The 24,630-nt window shown below is 37.1% G+C and overlaps 1 protein-coding gene across 1 annotated transcript in view; it reads left to right on the top strand.

Moving 5' to 3' along the window:
- The window catches only part of GLRB (glycine receptor beta), an 84,467-nt gene extending 60,450 nt beyond the window's left edge, over positions 1-24,017 (top strand). The window contains exons 7-10 of the mRNA XM_061191779.1: positions 396-536; positions 6,036-6,188; positions 15,526-15,818; positions 21,080-24,017. Coding sequence (XP_061047762.1) covers positions 396-536; positions 6,036-6,188; positions 15,526-15,818; positions 21,080-21,376 — 884 coding nt within the window. The 3' untranslated portion in view covers positions 21,377-24,017. The remainder of the gene's footprint in view (positions 1-395; positions 537-6,035; positions 6,189-15,525; positions 15,819-21,079) is intronic.
- Positions 24,018-24,630: the final 613 nt, after the last annotated feature.

Below are 24,630 nucleotides of genomic sequence, written 5' to 3'. Positions count from 1 at the left end.
TTACATTTCTTTAAAAATCTCCAGGTAGCATATTGCATGATTGTAAATGTATACATTCAGAAAGCTAGTATCACTTATTTGCTACTTTTTCATTGATGACAGTTCAGAATTCTGACATAGACAGATGTACTACTGTTCATGACACCCGAGGATTTTTACCATCTGCCATATGCTGATTATTTTAGCTTGTTCTTTCTTTAAGCTAATTATCTGTAACTTTTGTGCTAATATTTTTATTAGTGGTCATAGATTTTACCTCTTTACATTTCTAACAAAAGTTTCATAAAAGGACCTATTGTTTTACCATGTCTGTGTTTAATATCTGGATGTTAAAATGTTAAAGAAGTGTTAATAATTATATTTCAAACTAATATTTTATTTATTTTTGTTTATAGTTGGTTACACAACTGATGACTTACGATTTATCTGGCAGTCAGGGGATCCTGTTCAATTAGAAAAAATTGCCTTGCCTCAATTTGATATTAAAAAGGAAGATATTGAATATGGTAACTGTACAAAATACTATAAAGGCACTGGTAAGTAATATTCTTTAAATTAAACAAAACTAAGTCTTATTTCATAGATTTGTTTCAGTATTAAAATATGCTAGGGACAGAACAGAGAAAAGTAGTTAAAAAATAAATTCAGTATTTATGAACATTATATCTTTATGTTGATATATTTAAATCTTTCATAAAATTACATTCACTACAGTTAAAATTTATTTTATCACTAGATAGTTTTGCTTTTCTTTATATAATTCTGGATAACAACAGGTTTTCAACTTTTTATTTTATATGAACTCTCCAGGCAGTGGTTTTCTTAGATGTTGCCTAGAAATTCTGCTCTGGCAAGATTCATATTAGGGCCAAACATTATGGATATAAACAGTGTAACCCATATATATTCGTCTGCTGTCTTTGGGGCAGTTTTTCAATGTCGGTTGACCCATTTTCTTAATTTTCAAAAAATTTAATCTTTATGCTGTGCAGGAAACAGTAAACACATGAAATAATTGGACATGAGTAAAAATTTGCCATATAATATTCTTGTCTATGTTATGGAACAGCCAATTATGAAAGCTCAACAAATTAACCTCATTCATTAAATCACATCAAGCTTTGCAGAAATGAAAACACCGTACTCACTGATCAATACTTTCATAATATGATTAGTATTCAACCTTTGAGTCTCCTCTGGAGGTTATCGGTTATTGAAGGCTATTATTATTAATAAAGCCTTAATAAATATTAAGGTTATTAATAAAAAGGTGATTGACTTTTGATCAATACATTCACACTCATAATCAGTCTAACTTGTAAATTACCACAAAATTCTAATTCTGTATCAGGAAGTAAATCATAACAAAGATATTCAGGAATAGATGTAATTAAAGTTTAAGTTTATTGCAACATTTATGTTGACTTTGCAAAAATAAAAATGTGTAGTGTAATTGTGGAAAATTTACAGAGATGAAATGTTTGAGCTAAAATGCTGCATCGTGACATCATCAAGGACAAAATATCATTTAAAACATACCTGTTGATTAGAATAAAAGATAGAGTGAATAGTTGCATATTTACGTTGTAATAATAAATACAACATGGGCCAACTTAGAGATAAAGTTAGTTTAAGCATCTGTTGTCATTGACCTTCAAATAAATTAACAGATTATATAACATTTATATATAAATAGTCCCTTCTCTTGTAGAGCTTATAGTATTTTAGGACAAGAGACAAAATAAGCAAATGCACTGCTGAAAGAATTATCAAAATTTTTAATGGAAAAACAGAGCTCTTAAAAATTTGACCATCAAAGTACTCAGTGAAGAAATCGTAGATACCGTGATTGTCAGATGTGGAAGTGATCTTTCGGCTAATGCTGAGCCAGCTCTTTTATTGAACACATAAAATAACTGAGATGCAGGGTCAACGACTTCCTGAATGTCAAGGGCAAATCAGTGTCAGCTGTGACCTGGGCACAGTCAGTCTCCTCTCTACGACTCATGCAAATTGAGACTGACTACAGTTTTCAGGGATTTCTCACCTGGTAATGGAAAAAATAAACTTGAAAGCCAAGAGAAGTTTTTTGGAGGATTGATGTATAGAAACATTTAATAGATGGCTTTTTGAGTTCTTGCTATCTGTCAGGCAGTGCTGTAAGCACTTTGCAGGAATTCTATCGTTTAATCCTCACAACACTCCTGTGAGTTCAGTGAGTGCTATTATATTTGGAAAATAGTTACCGACATTCAGATTATACGATTAACATTCCAAAATGAATAGTCTCTAAATTGTTTGAGAAACTTGAAATAGAGTTTACTGAAGTTTTAAACTTCATCTAGAGATGAAAAATAAAACCAGTAATTTTATTTCTGATTTTATGTAGTATAAAATCATGTAATAGTATTGAAAATCATGGGGTTATTCATTTTTTCACCTTTAAGCCCTGAACTTAAAATGTCTCGGGGCTTCCCTTGCGGTCCAGTGGTTAAGATTTCACCTTCCAGTATAGGGGGTGCGGGTTCGATCCCTGGTCGTGGAGCTAAGATCCCACATGCTTCGTGGCCAAAAGGACAAAACATAATACAGAAGCAATATTGTAACAAATTCAATAAAGACTTTAAAAATGGTCCACATCAAAACAATCTTAACAAAAAAGAAGCCTCTACTTGGGGACTCAGCAGTGAATAAAGGACAGATCCCTGCCGTTTTACAGATCCGTATTCTTACATGGCAAGCAAATAAAGTAAATATAATTCTTTTAGTCCTAAGAAGGAAATGAGAGGGCGTGCTGTGGTAGAGAGTGTTTGGGGATATACTCAAGATTTACAGTAAGTAAATCTTTCATAGATTTTTGTGTGTGTGTGGTATTTTTTGAGTTATCATAAATAAGTCGCTCCTATCTCATTAGATACAGAAAATAACAAAAAACTCATGGCTAACATAATAATAATTGGCACTGTATTTCAGTAAACATGCTTTGTCAGTATTTATATGAATCAGTATATGGATATAAGAAAAACATTTTAATGTTTGGATAATACTTAGAAATGTATGTAGGAAAATAGAACATTCAAAATATTAAATAAGTTGCTCCTATCTCATTAGATACAGAAAATAACAAAAAACTCATGGCTAACATAATAATAATTGGCACTGTATTTCAGTAAACATGCTTTGTCAGTATTTGTATGAATCAGTATATGGATATAAGAAAAACATTTTAATGTTTGGATAATACTTAGAAATGTGTGTAGGGAAATAGAACATTCAAAATATTAAATAAGTTGCTCCTATCTCATTAGATACAGAAAATAACAAAAAACTCATGGCTAACATAATAATAATTGGCACTGTATTTCAGTAAACATGCTTTGTCAGTATTTGTATGAATCAGTATATGGATATAAGAAAAACATTTTAATGTTTGGATAATACTTAGAAATGTGTGTAGGGAAATAGAACATTCAAAATATTAAATAAGTCGCTCCTATCTCATTAGATACAGAAAATAACAAAAAACTCATGGCTAACATAATAATAATTGGCACTGTATTTCAGTAAACATGCTTTGTCAGTATTTGTATGAATCAGTATATGGATATAAGAAAAACATTTTAATGTTTGGATAATACTTAGAAATGTATGTAGGGAAATAGAACATTCAAAATATATGGAACGGTTAACAGTGTAGAGTACTGGAAACGATACAGAAAGCAGCATATAAAATGATGGCCAGTATTTTCTTTAATTTGTACAAAATTATCCGAAATGGTGATTTGGCTTTAACTTTATTAAAAATTAGGGTTTTAGTTATAATAGTAGAAATTACACAGGTGGAGAAATATATGGGTACACAAGTATAGAAAAATCTTTAAATTGGAAGCCTGAGTGAATAATAATCAAATAAAAGCTCAGAGGAAATAGAAAGTAAATTGAATTTGCCAATGAGCATTTATATCCATTAGCTGCCCACCTGCCCCTCATAAATGTAACAGTACCAGGAAATCAAAAAAGATCAAGAAATGTTTCTCATAAAAGTTTATGGAGCAAATCACTATGATATCCAAGCGTATATTTTAGTGCTAAATGCATCCACGTCTTGGGAAGCTCCCCGGGGGGTGGCTTCAGATGAAGCACTCGGTTACTAGGCTGTCATCTAAATGTGGTGGATGGGATGCGCAAATGCATTGGAAAGTGAGCAACTTTATAGAAAATTGTTATAATCCTTGTGACAACCTAGGCTCCTATAGATACATAATAAGCACATATGTGTTCTTCCCCATTTCATAGGCACTAGGTGAATGTAAAGTTACCTTGAGGGAGTGACGCTCTTAGAAAGCAAGGTACTGCAGAACCACGTGTAGGAAACGCTGTGGGACTCCTTAATTGCAACGAATGGGCTTATGAAAGATGATAGTTTGGAAGTTTTGCACATGGTTGTTAGTTGGAAGCATATGTGCTCGTTTGTCCAGGCAGGAAGTTGAGATAAGAGGTAGGCACTGAAAAGGGAGGGGGATTTTCCATCGTTTTGCCTTTCATATCTTTTTAGAACCTGTGCACCATTTAAATGAATTGCCTAGTTTTAATGAACTTAAAATTTAAAAAAGACAAACACTCTGCATTGCTTGTCTTATTTTGATATAATATGGAAACATTTGGCATAATTAGAATTTACTTCAGTTCAAATCAACTATTTATTTTTGTTACAGATTAGCCCTAATATCTTTCTAATCCCTCCGAGGTATCGATGATTATTGGGAAAAGGATAGATTTCTAATCTAAGCTATTTGATAAAGGGATGAGAATAGCCATTCTTTGAAAGACCCTATTTGTGTGCAATTACTGCTCTAGATACTATTAATGAATAAATATGAAGATTATTCTAGCATCAGAAATATATACCTTCTTCCCAACTAGGAAAACTAGATAAATACAACTTTTTAAGCTAAAGCACAGTAAAAAAAGTAATATTGTCTTTTTCCCCATAATTATTTTATTTATGCACTGTCCATTCATTTGTCTCAACATTTTAAAATAATTCTGTACAGTTTAAGCTGAACACAACTGAAGATATTTTAACTTTTTGGAATTCATGCATACCCTTCCTTTTGATGAATGGGAAATGGCATTTTTATCTAAATTGAACATTTTAAAAAATCATCTCAAACATCTGGAAACGTCTCTTGTATGCCGGTGCTGGGAGGATATTTGTGTCACTTATTTTCTTTCTCCAGTCAGCAAAGGCTGTTATGAGGCTGCCCATAATTTGTGATTAATTTGAGAGACTAGTTGATATCATGGCAGCCCTAGAATGATGTGTAAGGGCAATGTCTGCTTTAGTCTCAACCTGTGGAAGTGAAAGCCCTTTCCCTCGATTCCAGAACATTTGAGGTCCTGGAGTGGAACCAGGGGAGACTTGGGAGGGATGTCAGATGTTTGCCCTTTATAAACTTTTACCTGCATAGACTGGGGACACTCACTTCTTACCCTTGCTAGTGTTTACCCCCAAGACTGTCTTCACATTTCCTGCGTAAATATGCTTATGAGCTCCTGTAGATGGTCATCCCTTCCAGATAAGAAGTGGTCCACGTGGCTGAAAATTATACTGACAACGTGTAATCCAGGGATGTTTCTTTTTAGACTTGCTCTGCTTTGATTTGCTGCTCCCAGTGGCTTCTTTAGATCTTTTGCTCCCAGAGTAGCCAAGGATAATGGGAAGTTTAAGTCACTGTAAAATCTCGGAACAAAGACTTCAAAGCCGAGACTGGCCATCCCAGAGCAGCATATGGTGTCTGTTTGTCGATCTCATAATGAAGTTGCAAGAGGTCAGGTGAAACAGGTCTCATCACGCCGTCCTCTTAGATCACATAAATGATATATATTTACAGAACCAGCCCCCGTCCTTTTCTCGTGGAGTTCAGTTTGTGAAATTGCCTCAAGCAGAAGCGACCTGTAATTTACGGGCACGATGTGATTTTGCGGTTGGATGTTGCGGGAGTGTCACTCTTGCCTGTGTCTGTCGCTGGCAGGGTACTACACGTGCGTGGAGGTCATCTTCACCCTGAGGAGGCAGGTGGGCTTCTACATGATGGGCGTCTACGCCCCAACCCTGCTTATTGTGGTTCTGTCCTGGCTTTCCTTCTGGATCAACCCCGATGCCAGTGCTGCCAGAGTGCCCCTGGGTAACGTGTTCCAGCCTCGCTCTCGGGGGGTCGGTAGTGTGCTGCACCTTTATACAAATGACTGTATAATTTTGAAATTATACCAAATGATTCTGAGACAGTGAGTTTTGGAATTGATGGCAACCTTTTTTTTTTCAGACTTCCTTCAGTCCTTGACATTGAACTAGATTTTCTCCGTGTTTATACATTCTATAATTAAACTAAGTTTTCTCTTTTTGTGTCCGTGGGGTATTTTAAGCAGTTAATCCATCCTACTTTGACTCTCATGAAATAATTATTAATAAGCGATTTTCATGGATAGCAGCAGGCTAAGATCCCCAATGGTGCCAAGCTTAAAAACAAATGACTATTTGGATAGAAGTCTTTCTAAATCATATACTGTCTCATACTCTTCATCAGGGAATACGTAATAGAATTTATCTTTTTAAACATGACTTTGCATCATCTTCCTAAACACTAGTTATTGTGTACTGTACCATCAAGAGAGGCTAGAGAGAGGGAAGGCTGGTTAGCCGTGCTCTCCAGTTTGCTATTTTTAATGCTCTGTGACATAGAAACACCAATAGCCAGACTTGAAAATTATGTCTCTATAGGGCTTAAATAGTCTTGGGTTGGGGAAATAATCGAGAGCCTTTCCTTTTTTTTTTTTTTTAAATTAATTCATTTATTCATGGCTGCGTTGGGTGTTCGTTGCTAAGCACAGGCTCTCTCTAGTTGCGGCAAGCCGGGGCTACTCTTCGTTGCGGTTCATGGGTTTCTCATTGCGGTGGCTTCTCTTGTTGCGGAGCATGGGCTCTGGGCACGCAGGCTTCAGTAGTTGTGGCGCACGGGCTCAGTAGTTATGGCTCGCGGGCTCTAGAGTGCAAGCTCAGTAGTTGTGGCGCACGGGCTTAGCTGCTCCGCGGCATGTGGGATCTTCCCGGACCAGGGCTCGAACCCATGTCCCCTGCATTGGCAGGGCGGATTCTTAACCACTGCGCCACCAGGGAAGTCTGAGAGCCTTTCTTATGGGTAAAGTGAATGAACTTCAAAATAAGGACATTGTAACAACAAATTTTGATTGCTTGGAGTATTTTAAAACTTGTCATTAATGTGAGTGTGTGTGTTTTCTTAATATCACCTGGAACTTGTATCAGTAAGTCTGTGAAATACCCGACCTCTTGGTGACTGATTAGTTGCAGCATTTAATTTTTTCTATTATCAAAAAGGCCTTGTGTAAATCTCGCTCCTGACTTACTGGGGGAATTAAACAAAATACAGATTTTAAAGAGGAGGAAACCAGGAAAGTGCCAATGAAAATGACAATTTTATCCAAATAAGAAATTTGGTGTTTTACATCAAACTAAAACCACAAAGACCAAATCTATATCTTAATAAGCAAAAAATGTGAGAAATTTCATCCTAAAGGTTGTGTATCTGTAATGAAGCAATGACAATTGATAGAGTAATCCTTTAGGGAAGAAGAATTAACTATGTAGTGTATTGTACTGGGAATAAAACACCCCCAAAACTAGATTTAAATTCTTACACTTGTCAAAAATATCACGCATTTCCCTCAAATTGCTAATTTTTTTTGGTTTATTACAGGTATCTTATTCTCATGCAGTGATATAAATTGAAATTTCAGCCTCCCAAGGATGCTCTGGAGACATCCCAATCCCTGACATATTCTCAAAGGACATTCTCTGTAAATCCCTGTCTCTTGCAGGACTTCTGATATAAAATCCGTGAGCTGTCACTTAGCATCCAGCAGACCTGTTGTCTGGAAAGCAGTTAATGGTTAAAAGTGAAACCAGGTTTGATTCCAGCTCTGTGCCTACCAGCTGTGACAACTTCCCATCACATCCAGCCTCTGTGAACATACTCTGTGGACATGTCCAAGTATGGATGGAAAAGTACTCCAGGGGTTTTTGGAGGCTTGAAAAAAATGAACGTAACACCCATTCAGGAGTTCATCATATGCCTCCTTTACAGATTGCTTTACACTTTTCAAAGCACTTTGACACATTCGGATTCATTCCACAAATATCTGTTGTGGGCTGACTATGGGCTAGGTACTATGCAAAAAGATGGGGATATGGTTAGAAAGTAAATAGCGAATAAATAGTTAATAAAACAAACAAAACTCGGCCTCAGTGAGTTTATACTCTCTTGGGAAGAAACAGACACCAAATAAGTACAACCTATAATATATAAGATGGTGATACAGGGATGGGAAGTTGAGGGTGGCAGCCTGCTTGTCAGGAATTGTCTTGATGAGAAAGGGATGTTGGACAGAGGCAAGAAGGAAGGGAAGGAATGGACCACTGTGGATAAGATAGGATAGGATGGGTTAGGAAAGGGTACCTGGAGAGCGATCAGGGCAGCATCCCTGAGACAGAAGCGTGCCTGGGGTATTCGGGGAACACTAAGGAGTCCAGTGAGAGAAAGGGAGATCAGTAGATGAGATCAGAAAAATAACAAGGGCGAGGGGTGGGCTATGGAATATTTCTTAAGGAATTCTAGTGATTTGGGCTTTTATTCAGAGTGAAATGCGAAGCCCCTGAGGGCTTTTAGCATCATCTGGTTTAAATTGTAAGTGCTTATCTTTACTGCTTTGTTTAGAATAGACTGGCAGGGGGCAAAGGTAGAAGCAAGCAAAGCAGGTAGGAGGCCTGCAACAAGCATGATGTGAGCCAGGGGCGGTAGTGCAGGTGCTTGTACATATTAGATGAAGGACGTGGTAGAGAAAGATTTGCAGATGTGTTGCATGTGGGATTTAAGAAAGCAGAATCAAGGCTAACCTCAAGATGTTTTTGGCTTAGAAACTGAAGAGATGAAATTGCCATGAATGGAGGTGAGCAGAGCTGCAGGTCAAGTAGGTTTGAAAAGGTGGGAGGACCAGGAGCTTGGTCCCGGATGCACTGAGTTTGAGATGTCTGTTAGGTGGAGATAGCAGGTAGACAGGTGGATGTACAAGTCTGGAGTGTCTTGGAGAAATCAGGACCGGAGGTCAGAATTTAAGGTTTGTCAGGATGCAGATGGTATTTAAGGCAATGAGTGGAGTGTAGGTAGAAGAGTCTCAGGGCTAAATCCTTGGGATTGAGAAGATGAGGAACAATCTATGTGATGTGGTTTCCTGGAATCCTGCCAAGTGGAGAAGGTGTGTCCCCGTGAGGAGAGTGACCGGCCAGCTGCTTGTAGGTCAAGGTTAGGGCTAAAGATTGCCCTTGGCTTTAGCAGCCTAGGGGGTCACTGGGATCCAGAACAGAGACAGTCTCCATGGAGTGAGGAGAAGAGGGAAGCCGGGTCGGAGTGACTCAGGAGAACACAGGAGGGGGACCCAGAGCCGTTCGTTGGAGGTCGTTAGCTGCCCACAGGAGGGGAGGGTGGGGAAATAGCCAAGGAGGATGGGAGCTGAGAGGGTTTCTTGGTTTTGTTTTTCTAAGGGGGACAATCCACACATGTTTATTTTTGGTGGAAAACAACCAGTAGTGAAGGAAAAAATGAGAGATGGAAGAAGTGCAAGAGCAGTGAGAGGGAATGGGAGGTAGGAAACAGAGGGATTGGCCTTTGCTAGAACACAGTGGATTTCTCCACAGGGTCAGCAAACTCCTTCGGCAACAGACTGAATAGCAAACATCTGAGGTTTCTGTTGAAACCCCGAAATCTGCTGTCATAGCACTAAAGCAGCCTTAGACAATACACAGCTGAATAGGTGTGGATGTGTCCCAGTAAAACTGGATTTATAAAAATAGGCGGTGGGTCAGATGTGCCTGGTGCATCGGGTTGACTGACTGCTGGTCTGTAGTGTCAGGAGAGAAGGTAGAGCTGATGGGCACATACTGAGACGCAAGGGTAGACGTGGTCATGGGGGCTAGCCTCTGATTTTGTTTTCTTAGTGAAACGGGAAGCCAGGTCATGAGTTGCAAGGGTGATGGGGAAGAGCGCTGTGGTTCTGAAGGGAGAGAGACTGGTGAAGGAACTGGGGAAATGCACCCTGATTGCCTGGTAGGATCGCGGACCTCTGGAGGTCAGTGATCGTAAATTGAAAGTGGGATCAGTCAACATGTTGACTCATTAAAAGAAAACTAGGGACATATTTAGGTTTTTGAAATTTATATGTGTTGTTGCTTGTGTTAATGTTTGGTTCTATCTCATTACCGAGTAGCGTTTCATAGTATGGATATACCACAGTGTGTTTCCCCATTAACCAGTTGTTGGGGATTGAGTTGTTTCCAGTTTGGGGGTATTATGCATGATGTGACGAATAATTGCATACAAGGCTCTGTGTGGGCATACATTTTCATTACTCTTGGGCAAACACCTAGAAATGAGATTTCTGCATTTTATGGGAAAAGTATGTTTAACTTTTCTAAAATATTAGCATAGTGTTTATCAAAATAATGGTACCGTTTTGCCTGTTTCACATACTCCTGTGTCGTATACTCCCCAAATACTTAATTTTTTTTACTTCTTGTAGTGCCTTGGACCTTGGTACAATGTTGAATAGAATTGTGAGAGATGCTTATTCCTGATTCTGGGTAGAAATAGTTGAAGAATTCACTGTTGAGTGTAATAGTGGCTCTAGTTATTATAGATCTCTTAATCAGGTTGAAGAGGTTCCCTTCTCTTCCTGTTGGCAGAGGGTTTTTATCATGACTGTTGACTTTTACCAAATGCTTAAATGCTTTCTCTGAGTATATTTAAAGGTTTATATGTTTTTTTCCTTTATTTTGGCAAATTTTACCAATTGATTCCTAGCTATTAGATGAGTAGGTAAAATTATTAGCACAAACATGTTCATAATATTGGTTTTTCCTTTTAATGTCTAGCTGTAGTGATGTATTCATTCCTACCTACTCCTGATATTGTTAAATTGTGAATTCTTTTTTTTTTTTTTTTGACCACTCTAGATAAAGACTTATCTGTTTTCTTGGTATTTTCAAAACATCAGCGTTCATTTCATTCATTTCTATCTATTTGTTTATTTTTCTTTTTCATTGATTTTGGCTCTTATCTTTATTTCTTTTTACTCAGTTTGGATTTTATTTGATCTCTTTTTGATGATTGAAGTGGAAACTCAGCCGATTTTAGACCTTTCTTCTTTTCTAACATGGGCATTTAAAGTTACAAATTTCCCTTGTAAGTCCTACTTTAGCTGCAGTGCACAAATTTTGGTATACTGTATTTTCATCTTCCTTCATTAAAAAAATATTCTCTAATCTCCCTAGTGATTTCTTCTTTGGCCCATGGATTCTTTAGATATGTGTAGTTTGGATTCCCAATATTTAGCGTTTTCATAAGTACTCAAATATGATTTGTTTTTAATTTTGTCAGGGAACATACTCTATGATTTCAATCCTTTTATGTTCATTGAGACTTTGTTAATGGTCCAGCCCAGCATATGTCTCCTGGCAAACATCCCATGTCACTTGCACTGTATATTTGTCACTCTTGGGTGTAGAATTCTGTAAATATGAGTGGAGTCAAGTTGGTTGATAGTACTGTTAAAATCTTTTATGTCTTTTGTCTAATTATTATAGTTATTGATGAGAGAGTTGTTAAAATCCCCAACTCTAATTATGGAATTATGCTTCAGGTATTTTGAAGCTCTGTTATTAGACCCACACATATATATAATTTTATCTAAAAAGAAAAAAGAAATAATATTACTGACAGATTAAATATCAGGATATTCTGTCGATATGGCTATTTTGACACAGTGTATCTTTCCTTTTTCTACTTTGTTCCCCCTACATTGTTCCAAAAGATTATGAAATCAATTTGCCAATCTTTTCCTTCTATGGCCCATAATTTTTATTTTCTAAAATTTAGGAGAAGAACATATATCATTTACCCTAGACTCATTTTGCTTTTTAAAAAAAAATCAGTTTTGTGTTCTAGTTTTATTTTTCTTCCTATCTCTTTTTGATTTACTTTTTCCATTGTTAACAAGTATCAAAGTTTCCTCTGCGAATTTTAGGTAAACTTTGTCTTCAGCTATTTCTTTAAGTATAAAAGTAACTGTGGAGGTAATGTCTTATACTTTTTACCCTACGTAAACTTTACTGTAACACTTTCTTTTCCTGGTGCATGAAATGCTTTAGTTGCTGCTAAAAAGGATTTTTTTTAAACAAATACTTTTTAATAATAAATGTAAAAAGATGAATAATTCAGGTCACAATTCAGACCTCTAGCAGGTCACACACAGTACCTTTCTTTCTTATTATAGTCTTTTCTTATCATCTGGAACAGTGGTTCAAGATCTTTTTGTTTATAAGGATCTCTTTCAAAAATGTCAGAGATTATTTCTGGATTCCCACATGGTAGTAATTGTAGTTTTCCTTTTGGTATCCTTTGATTAGAATGCTGTGCAATAATAACATGCTGATGTAATAATTTAGCAGTATTTCTAAATGAATTTTCATGTTATTAATCACAACTCCATATAAGAATTTGGTGCATATTGTAGTTCGTCTTAGTATGGGATAAAGATGATTTCAGGTTTAGGCAGTAGCTGTTGTGCACAATTTCTCCTTGACTTGCTCTGTTGGTTCTATTTGTTGTTAATAAAAAATACTACTGGGACTTCCCTGGTGGTCCAGTGGTAAAGAATCCGCCTTGTAATGCAGGGGACGTGGGTTCGATCCCTAGTTGGGGAACTGAGATCCCACGTGCGGTGGGGCAACTAAGCCCACGCACCACAACTACTGAGCTTGCGTGCCACAAACTACAGAGCCCACACACTCTGGAGCCTGCATTAGACAACTAGAAAGAGAAAACCCGCATGCCACAACTAGAGAGAAGCCTGTGCGCTGCAACGAAGACCCAACACAGCCAAAAGAAAAAGAAAAATAAATAAATAAATAAGATACCAAAAAAATACTATCTCTACCTCCCCTTTCTTTTCCTTTTCTTTTTTCACCCCTTTTCTTGCTTTCCTTTTTCAGTCTTCCAGGTTTTGGTATTCCTCTTTTAGGCAATAGATTGCTAGAGTATATGCTATTAAAGAATTATTTTTCAGATGTTTCCTCTGAGATTGTCTGAACGAGAAATCTCTGGGCATCCCATAGTCAATGGGAGTTCACTATCAATAGTGGTCTCTTAAATAAGGATTTTATCACTATACGGTTCTTTCTGCGTATTGATGAGCTAAACAACTTTATCTTCACCCTGAATTCTTCATAGAAATTTTTATTCAGGTTAACATTTTATGTAGCTAATTTATTAATACTTTGATTTATATTATTTGTTAGCCATAACTTTTAGTAGATGTAGACCCCACGCCTATTTATCAGAGTTGATATCAATTTTATGACATATTCCCTGATTTGAAATCTAGACTTGGTTTGTTTTTGCATTAGGGAGAGAAAATAACAAATGACAAATAAGGACTATATGTTTTAAACACGTTATAGAAAGGTTATACCAAGAAGTCCTGGAATTTATTAGAGAGGTGCTCCATTAAATGGGGATAATATATTAAGAACACAATATTGAAATTATAAATATCCCCATTTTTATGAATGATGGGTTTCACATTTCTTTTTATTGGTTCATAATGTAGTAAAGTTCAGGCAGCATTTCACTATGGGTTATTTAAACAATGAAGTAATCTCATCTGAAGGCCATATTAAGATAAGGCTGAAATATTTGTCCAGAGAAATATTTGCTCAGATTTCTTATTTTAGGATAAAAAAGCAAATGGACGTTTCCTATTTTAATATGATTTCCTGAAGACAAGGCACACAGTGAGGTCCACATTCTCCTCCTTCTCAACTGATCTCCATTTCCATTCTTACATCTTCGAAATGATACAGATCTTAATGGAATTGGCCGCCATGGTTTCTAACCTAACGCCTGGGATTATAAGTATCGCCCAAATGTCCATTAATATCCTATTATTCCGAATCTTTCTCTGCTCCTTTGACCCCCTTTTTCTGATGCCTGAGCCTCTCCAGAGTCCCCTCCCTTTCCACCACAACCTCCCCTGAACGACACTGGCCAATCTGTCTTTCAAGAAGTTCCTGGGTGCCCTGTGCTGAGTCGTGGTCACCAGTTCTTTGTTTCTCGGCCTTTATCTGACCTAACTCGGTGTTTTCCTTCCAAAGTCACATCTTTTCTATATTCTCCTCTTCCTATATTTCATGGGTATTTTCCCAGTCATTCTGTTTAGAAGTTTGTCTCAGTCTTTTCCTTGTTCCTTTAAACAGTAATCAAGTTTTAAAAAATGTTTTCTCCAAAATCCTTTCACATCCATCCTATCCTTCATTTTCTTATTCTTTGTTTCTGCATCTCCTATATTTTTCTTTCTCAGGATTTTTTTTTAATCCCTAGAAGAGTGACATTATTGAAATATTCTCTTGATAATGTCATTTCTCTATGAAATACGATAAAAGATCCACTCTAGGACTTTCAAGGCCTTCTATAATCTGGCACTATTCTCCATTTCATTCATAAAGTTGCTAATATATCAGGATAAAGAGGCAGGTATACTACTAAATTTACTACAATTTGATCCATTCTGTGTTATTGATGAGCATGAAATGCTATGGAAACACAGAGAATGGTGTCAATATATGCTACTTCAAGGCTTGTTTTTGATTGATAAGTTGACATAACATTTGATTAAGAATAAAAAAATAACTTGGGAAGATGATTTGCCAAATTAATGCCCAGAGGTATAATTAACTGAGTTTAGGGCGATGTTTGAGAAGATCTTGGATTTTTATGTTACTTTTCACTTCCAGGTTAGAAAACGTTAAAACCTATATTAACTTTTAAAACATAGTCCTGTTAATTAGTTTTCTTCAAGATAGAGGATAGTTACAATATAATAGTAATATATATGTATATATATATATATGTAATATTGTTTCAATCTGCAGAAGTTATATTTTACTAAAAGCCTTTCTATCTAGGAGAGAGTCTCTTAGTTCTTCAATATTAAAAAAAAAAAACAAACCCAAAACTCCACACCTTTCAGGAGCCTCTGAAATGATGCAACTGGCGGAATATATATTTTGCAATGTTTTAAATGATTATGGATACTAATATAGTGTTTACCGTATTCCCAATGCAAGAGCAAAGAGAACCAAGTACATCTTTCATTATTAGGATAATAAAAAATATAAATATTTATTTTTTTAAAATGTTAAGTGTTTACACACATACCACCCACTTTCAAGAATTCTTACATAAGAAGCAAGTACATGGTCTTTCTTCTACCCTTTGAGTTTTAGGGGGACCTGAGGGGCATTGAAAGTTATTGGAGGGGGATTTCATCAAAGAGCAGTGATTGTAGAACATTTCGCGGGAGAAAAAAGCAACTTGAATTGCTGTTTCTGTCCGGCAGGAATCTTCTCCGTGCTCAGCTTGGCCTCTGAGTGCACAACCCTGGCTGCGGAACTTCCCAAGGTGTCCTACGTGAAGGCTTTGGACGTGTGGCTCATCGCGTGTCTCCTCTTCGGCTTTGCGTCCCTGGTGGAGTACGCGGTCGTCCAGGTGATGCTTAATAACCCCAAGAGAGTTGAAGCAGAAAAAGCCAGAATTGCCAAGGCTGAGCAAGCCGACGGGAAGGGGGGGAGTGCGGCTAAGAAGAACACCGTGAATGGCACGGGCACACCTGTTCACATCAGCACCTTGCAGGTAAGGATGCCGTCGGCCAGCAAAGTGCATTCTGCGGCCTTAAAGGTTTGGTAGAATTGGTCCTCACTCGTTTTTCTCTCACAGATGAAAAGGGACTAAGCACAACCTACTTTTTGGAAAAGAATAGAAAACACTTAGGTCCAATACTAACCGAGAAAAAAATCAACACTTTATCAAATTACTGGAGAACTTTCCGTGGAATTTAAGGACGCTTAAATTCCTTTGCTTTGATGGTCACCATTGAATGTGGAGGCCTTGCCCAAAAGACAGACCTTCTTACTCTTTCTCATTTGACAAACCTTCGTGAGTGGCCGGGGGGCTGAAGGCTTACGGGGCGCACATTCTTGATTCAATCTCCCACCCATTCCCCCTCAAGCTGGAGAGCTTCACAATGCTCATGTCAGGCAGGCTACTTCTTTATTGGGAAACTATGCCCATGGTTTGGGATTTGTCCAGCGCAGAGTGAATAGCTAGAGAAGAACTGAACAGTTAAAACCCATAACCTTGCCTTGTCACTTGGTGATGGGTCTAAGAATAGCGGACCATGCCTCTAGATTCAGGTACTGATAAATCCTGGAGCCACAGACCACATCATGGATTGAGGACAGTTGTCTACTCACCCCAGCATGCCTGTACTTGATGACCTCTAGTTGAGAAGACCCTAGGCCAGGGGACCATTTCCACTGAACGTAGCATGGTAAGTTCCACAAGAGACTAACAGGTCCAGACCATCCTACAGCCTTGGAAACCTTACCTACATCTGGCCCCAGACCATGTCCATTTGTTGACCGCCACTCCTACCAACACCTAGAACGTTAGACACGTTTTTAGAGACAGAGGCAAGCAAGCTGTTCTTACGTGGTGCTGTCTGCAGGTCTTTGTTTTGTTTGTTTTTGTTTTCTTTTGAGTCATTCATCTCATTTTCTGAGCCCACAGCCAAGACTCCCTGCAAATACTTTGTTGCCACCTTGTAAGGAGATTCCTCCAGCCCTAGAGCTCTTTGTACCCTAATCCTCTTCATGAAGGATACATATGAAATATCCATTAATGCAGAGCTATCATGGCCTTAAAGAAATCATGTCTTTGGCGTATCTCTTTCCATTTCCATGCAACGTGTCTATATCATTCCATGTGAAGTGAGTTTCTTGTAGGCAACATATCATTGGTTGATGGCATTTAATCTTCTCTGCCATTCTCCTGTTTTAATTTGTATATTTAGGTCATTTAAATTTAATGAACTTATTGATATATTTAGGGCTTCAGTCTATTTTATTTTATTTATTTATTTTTAAAATTTTATTATTATTTTTTATTGGGGTATAGTTGCTTTACAGTATTGTGTTAGTTTCTGCTGTACAACGAAGTGAATCAGCCATATGTATACATATATCCCCTCCCTTTTGGGCCTCCCCTCTCCACCCCCGTCCCACCCATCTAGGTCACCACAGAGCACTGAGCTGATCTCCCTGTGCTATACAGCAGGTTCCCACTAGCTATCTGTTTTTACACGTGGTAGTGTGTATATGTCCATCTCAATCTCCCAATTCATCCCCCACCCACCGTGTCCACATGCCCGTTCTCTACATCTGCATCTCTATTCCTGCCCTGCAAATAGGTTCATCTCTACCACTTTTCTAGATTCCACATATATGCGTTAACATAGATATTTGTTTTTCTCTTTCTGACTTACTTCACTTTGTATGACAGACTCTGGGTCCATCTACGTCTCTACAAATGACCCAATTTCATTCCTTGTTATGGCTGAGTAATATTCCATTGTATATATGTGCCACATCTTCTTTATCCATTCCTCTGTCGATGGACACGTAGGTTGCTTCCATGTCCTGGCTATTGTAAATAGAGCTGCAATGAACATTGGGATGCATGTGTCTTTTTGAATTATGGTTTTCTCAGGGTGTATATTTTGTGTCTTGTTTGTTCTATTTTTAGTCTCTTTCTTCTTTCTCCTTCTTCCATGTGGACTGCTTGAACAGCTTCTAGAATGACATTTTGAGTTTCCTGTATTGTTTGTAAGCATGTCACTCTCTTGCTTGGAAGCTGCTCCATGTGTCCCATTATATACACACGACTTTATCAGTCTCCTGGTGTCACTCTGTTGCCACTTTGTGTGATGTGTAGAAATGTTACCTCCCTTTAACACCTTTTGCTTACCTCTTCACATGACAAAATTATTGTAAATACTTCTTAGAACCTAATTAGAAAGTGTTACAATTTTTGCTTCACCATCAAACATAGTTTGGAAAACTCAGAGAGAAAAGGAAAGTTTATTGTATTTGTGCATATTTTTGTTTACTTTGATCTTTCTTCCATTCTGATATTCCAAGGTTCTATCTTTTATTGTTCTCTTTCCTTTTAGAGAATTGCCTTTATCCATTATTTTGGGTAGCTCTGCTGGTAACAGATCCTCCTAGTTTTCCTTCATCTGGGAATGTCTTGGTTTCCCTTCATTCCTGAAGAATGTTTTCACTGGGAATAGGATCCTCGGTTGAAAGTTCTTTTCTTTTGGCACCTAAAAAGTATTGTGCCCATTCCTTCTGGCCTCTGTGGCTTCTGAGAAGAACTCTGCTTCATTCACACTGTTTTTCTCCTTTAGGTAAAGTGTCATTTTTCTCTGGCTGCTTTCAAGATTTTTTTTTTTTTTGCCTTTAATGTTCAGAAGTTTAATTATATATTTTGGAGTGGCTTTTTTAGGGTTCATCTGGTTTGGGGTTTGTTCAGCTTGTTAAAAAAAAATGCAGGCTTATGCTTCTTGCCAAATGGGAAGTTTTCAGCTGTTATTTCTTTGAGTACCTTTCCTCCATCCTTCTAGGACTGTGACGACACAGATGTTAGATTCTCTGTTACAGGCCCACACGTCACCACCGAGGCTCTGCTCATTTTTCTAGTAAGTTCTCTGTTGTTCAGGTCGGGTAATTTCTCCTGTTACACCTTTAGTTCACAGATTTCTTTCCCCACCCCCTCCTCTTCCTGTTGAGCCTATCCACGGAGATTCATGTTTTGATTAAATGTATTTTTCAGTTATAAAATTTTCATTTGGTTTCTCTTTTTCTTTTTTTACTTTATTTTTTTCCTTCCCTCCCTTCCTTCCTTCCCTCCTTCCCTCCTCCCTTCCATCCTTCCTTCCCTCCTTCTTCCTTCCTTCCCTCCTTCCTTCCTTCCCTCCCTCCCTCCTTCCTTCCTTCCTTCCTCCCTCCCTCCCTCCTTCCTCCCTCCCTCCCTCCTTCCTTCCTTCCTTCCCTCCTTCCTTCCTTCCCTCCCTCCCTCCTTCCCTCCTTCCTTCCTCCCTCCCTCCCTCCTTCCTTCCTTCCCTCCTTCCTTCCTTCCTTCCTTCCATCCTTCCTTCTCTTTGTCTCTCTGCTGGGATTTTGTACTCCTTTTCTGAGGCTTTCCATTTCTCATTTGCTCCAAGCATGTTCATAATTGCTGCTTTAAAACCTTTCTTGGATAATTCTAACATGTTTCATCTTGGTGTTGGTCTCTATTGATTGTATTCTGAGATCTTCCCCAGTTCTTTGTACCATGAGTGATTTTTCTCTTGCCACGTAGACAGTTCATATTATGTGATGAGATAATACTGGGTTCTCACCATGGGGAAGCTGGGATTGTACATTAAAAAACGGGGAACGGTAATCCTCTTTCTTCCGGCTGGCCTCCTTTAGCTCCAAGTACCATCAAAGCAGGATGGAACTAAATCGACACTTTCTAAATATTTTAATATGTTGGTGATTCACATTATTTTAACCTATAAGACATTCAGAAAGGATGAAATTCCAGTGCCTCAATCCCCATTCCTATTTATCAACATTTTCTTGTGTACTTTTGTACAATTATACTTACATAAACATCTTTTTCAAAAGTTCTTACCCAACAGGATTGTACAAATATCTATGTGGTATAAAGATATAATAATAAAGTCAACATTCATAGACCAGCTTAAAAAAATAACATTACCAGCACTTGTTCAAAATTGAAAAAAAAAAAGGAAACAACCTAAGTGTATAAAGCCAGAGGATGTGGTAACACATTTTCATTTGTTTTATCACTCAGTGTATGTTGGTTATCTTCGCTATACACCTCTGAACACTGCCATCTGGCTTTTGCCCAGAAAATATGCCTCAGTGTTTTTTCGGATAAAGGATACCGTCCTGGTACCTGAAGGGCTGCTAGGGAATGATTTGTTTTACATCTTACATTAAGCATCATTTTTACCCAGCCATAATCTAGTAAATGTGAATAGAATCCACATAATTAGTCAATGTATTCTACTAACTAAGGCAAAAACTAGAGTGTACTAATAGTGTACAATGACATGGTTTCCTTTTTCGGTAAAACAGTAAATATTTTAGTGAAGCTTCCCAAGGTGAATCACAAAGGTCGGGAGTAAGAACAGTGGAAGATTAAACAGTGGAATCATGGGCTCCCCCTTCTGTGGCCTTTCCTTAAGCCACTGGTCAGCCCTATACCTCTGTCTTTTCCAAGAGCTTTTCTGACGGCCAGAGAGAGTTCAGTGTGAAATAATTATTTTGTATATTGTAGGGCATTGAGTCAAATTTAATAATTCAGAGATGATCAACTGAATAGTCTCTGTAGCATATGATCTGGCTGAAATATCCACAGTTTCTTTGGATTTTCTGAGTTTGGATTCTCTGGCTAATTCATCTTTAGGCAACAAGTGAGGAACACCTTTCATTGGTCAGTCTTTGGTTCATGATCCTTGTGACCATTTTTAGTTCTTACTTGTGAGTGTGGTTTAGAGACACAGCCTGTCTCATTGCAGGGATAAATGCCTCAGTCTTTTATAAACAACCCAATTTGGCAATAGGATCCCTGGGGAAATCAAAGGTCAGAGGTACCAGAAGACGTTTGTATTCTGTATGTTCTGCTAATATGATCTGTGTCATGGTTAAATGTTGGATTTTCATTTATTGGTCAGTCTTTCACCTGAGAACTCTCACAAGCCTGGGAGCACCTAAGATAAATGATGATTTGCGCCTTGATCCCTTAATGTAAAATAACCTACCAAAAGTTTATTCCGTGACATAAGCCTTGTTATATAGGCAACGTTTTAGAGCCCTAAATGTTCAGGTAATTCCGTGGTTTAATCAGTTGACTATTATTTCTGTTTGACAAAAAGACATAATAGTCAACTGAATAAACCATCATATTTTTAAAATATCTTTTTGAAGACGTTTTATAAATAGAAAAATTCTCAATATCCTGTCTTTAATTTTTATTCTCAGGTTGGAGAGACCAGATGCAAAAAGGTTTGTACGTCCAAGTCTGATCTGAGATCTAACGACTTCAGCATCGTGGGAAGCTTACCGAGAGATTTTGAATTGTCCAATTATGACTGCTATGGAAAACCCATTGAGGTCAACAACGGACTTGGGAAATCCCAGGTCAAGAGCAACAAGAAGCCGCCTCCTGCCAAACCCGTTATTCCGACGGCAGCGAAGAGGATCGATCTTTACGCGAGAGCGTTGTTTCCTTTCTGCTTCTTATTCTTCAACGTTATCTACTGGTCTATATATTTATGATAAACCTTTTCCATTCATATAAAGTGAAGTCCCATTGCATTGTGAACAACCTCGTTCATTAATGCCAATCTGTGAACATTCTTTGCATTTTCATAGCAATATATTGCATTTTGGATGCCATTGGAGTGTAATACAAATATGGCGCCTTCATCATGGGGAATGGCAGCATGATCTTGTTACGTCTGTGCTCTAATCATGATGTATTTATGTAAAGCAAACATAATTGCTTTAGGACTAAATGAAGGATAAACATACTACATAAAATAGAATCCGAACATTTCTCTCCAGTTAGTGTAAATTGCAAATATGCCGATAATTCTAATAATAAAATGGGGTGCACTCTGAACCCTGTTATGTCATCATCGCAATGTATGTAGTGTTTCAGATCCCTTTCCTTGTAACTTTCAGAGAAAGCCATCTTATTCTTGTACAATTTTAGATGGTGTTATCATAGATAAAGCAAAAGTATATTACATATGGTATAACTTTATAAGTAGAAGTATATCAACTCTAATTACATGAGCTCTGTGGAGAAATAAAGTTCAAACAAATTCCTAATTTGTAAAAGCAGCTCATTTTAAAGTGTGCCTGTGTTGTCAAATGCCAGATAATAAAACCCAGTAAGCATTTTTGAAACAAAGGGAAATCTAGATTTACCTAAATTCGTGCTGAATTCTGGTTTCTCATAAAATAAAAATAAAAGTAGATATATTGATTAAATATTTCTGATAAAAGAAATTCTATTTGTCCACTTTAAAACCTAGATATATTTTCATGGATTTTATTTTGTTGATACAGAGTATACAAAATCATTGTGCCTTAAAAAGAGTCATAAATATTTTAAATTGGAATATAGTAATGAATATGTGATTTCATACCATTTGTAAGAAACCAAGAGGAAAATACCTTATTACTAGAAGTAACTTGAGTTGGGAAGAAAAATCCATAATCATTAGAGGATTTTAACTTCTTTATTTTATTAAAATGCTCACATATTTTAAAGTAAAATTAAATTTTTTTCCTGAATTTTTTTTTTCTTATTTGAATAGTGTTTGATTTTGTTACCAGACATTTAAAGGTTAAATAAATGATTACTTAGTTAGGTCTCACCTCCATTTGTATTTTCTTTCTTGCTAAAAGTCCAGGCTACTTGGATTTACTTGCGTTGGTCTCATTCCAACTTGCAAATAGGTACTTTCTGGTCTATAAGACTTGTATTTCCTAGTAATATCAGAGCCAATGTACCTTTTTATTTCTCCATAGCTGATACTAGGACTATCAGTCATCCATGTAACATAAACATAAGACCAAATAAGTATATTGACATTATTTGGAGAGTTTGCAGCAGCTGAGGGTTTGGATCGTCAATTCAATAATAAAATGTGTTTACATATTGTTTATGCCAATTGCCATCTATAATTCAATGTTATTTTACTGAAGACTTTAATTTGTAAAAGAGTCACTGATTACTAAATCTTTAAAAGACGAGATATATCTAGTCCTCTGTGGTACTTCAGCACCCTCTAGTTGCAAAAGTATAGTTAACTGAATCATTTTAAAAATGCCACAAGTCACCCTATTGATGGACTTCAACATCCTGCTAGGACCCGGACAATAACATCTTAAACTCTGAGAGGAAAAAATGTCTTGAATAATACTTAGACCATTTAAATTTGTATTTATAATAATTATATTTGCTTATGATCTCTGTTCTTCATTCTTGCAAATTTCATTCATTTTAGGGAGTTTGATTTAGATATAGAGTTTTAAGTGGGAAATGTACGAAATGGAAGACAGTTCTCATTCTGTAAGAATTTATTTCTTGAAAATAATGTGAATGAATTCCTTTCTGTAATATAATATTGTAGCCTCTTCAGATCCATTTTAATACCCAAATGTATATAAATAGCTATCCCAGGATTAAGTGTGTATATGTAACTACAAATGGAACATTACACAATGATCATAAGGAAGTACAATTGGTGTCCACTAACACTTGCTTTCTATTGTTATCTCGAGAATTTAGTCACTTAACCCCAGGGTAGTTCTGATCTGCGTACTTTAAATATTATGTCTTTCTAGGAAACTTGCAGTATATTTACCTGGATGTCAGTATCGCAAATTCCATGTTTCCAAAATAAAAAAGATCTTCTCCTTACAAATCAGCCGCTTCTCTTATTTTCTGTTTCCAGTAAAGCCATCACTATTCCAGTCCCCCGTGGGCCATCTGCCTTCCTTTGTCACACGGTATACCCTGTCAAGTTCCAAGTCCTAAAATTTCCCCCCTTACACCAACCACTGCTTCTCCATTTCTGCGGACACCACCCTAATTCAGTTTCCCTTTCCCGTGCATCAGACGATTACAGCAGTCTACAAACTTACTTTGTGATGTTTATTTTGTAATTGCATAAGTAATACATGAATATCTTGACGTATTAGAAAAACAGGTGTGTCTAAAATAAGTGAGCCCTTAATGTTGTCATAACCTTCTATCTTCAAACCTTTCTCTTTTCCCAGAGGTCACCACAGTGACCTCTAGGCATCTACAACCTCTATCTACTTTTAAATATAAAAGATAACGTAATGGGATTTAACGTAAATGAGATTTTACCATATGTACGGTTTTGCAATTTATTTATTTTTCATCTACTATATTTTGGAGCTCTTTCTATGTGAGGATATATTGGATGCTAATAAATCTTTTGCCTCCTATTATTCTATAGCGTGAATGTGCCTGAATTTAGCTTCTTTTTAAACATGAATTTTGATTGTTTTTCTTTTCTAATACAAAATAGCATTGCACTAAATATTTTTGTGCACACGTGCGTATATTTCCATGAAGTGGATGCCAGACGTGGAGTTGCTGAGTTGAAAGATGTCTACATTTTAAATTCTGGTAATGTCTTTCAAAATCCTTCCAAAACACCTTTAGATTGTCAAGATGCTGTGTGCAGACTCTCACAGCCTGGTCATCTCTTAACCTGTTGTACGTAGCGTACGTATTACTTTTCCTTTTTAAAAACTTTTTTGACCTTGTTTCAGACTTCCAGAAAAACGTGCAAAAATATTACAAAGAAGTCCTGTGCACCGTTCATGCCAGTGCCCCAAAGGTTAGTACTTCATCACACTGGGTTTATTTTCCCTCTCCCACTGTGTGTGTGCTCACATGAGACACTTTTTTTCTGAAACATTTAAAATACAGTTGCAGAGATGATGATGACCCTTTGTATTTACACACTTCAATGTATGTTTCC

The sequence above is a fragment of the Eubalaena glacialis genome, chromosome 5, assembly GCF_028564815.1.
Source record: "Eubalaena glacialis isolate mEubGla1 chromosome 5, mEubGla1.1.hap2.+ XY, whole genome shotgun sequence".
NCBI classification, from domain to species: domain Eukaryota; kingdom Metazoa; phylum Chordata; class Mammalia; order Artiodactyla; family Balaenidae; genus Eubalaena; species Eubalaena glacialis.
This window is presented reverse-complemented; position numbering and strand designations above follow the sequence as displayed.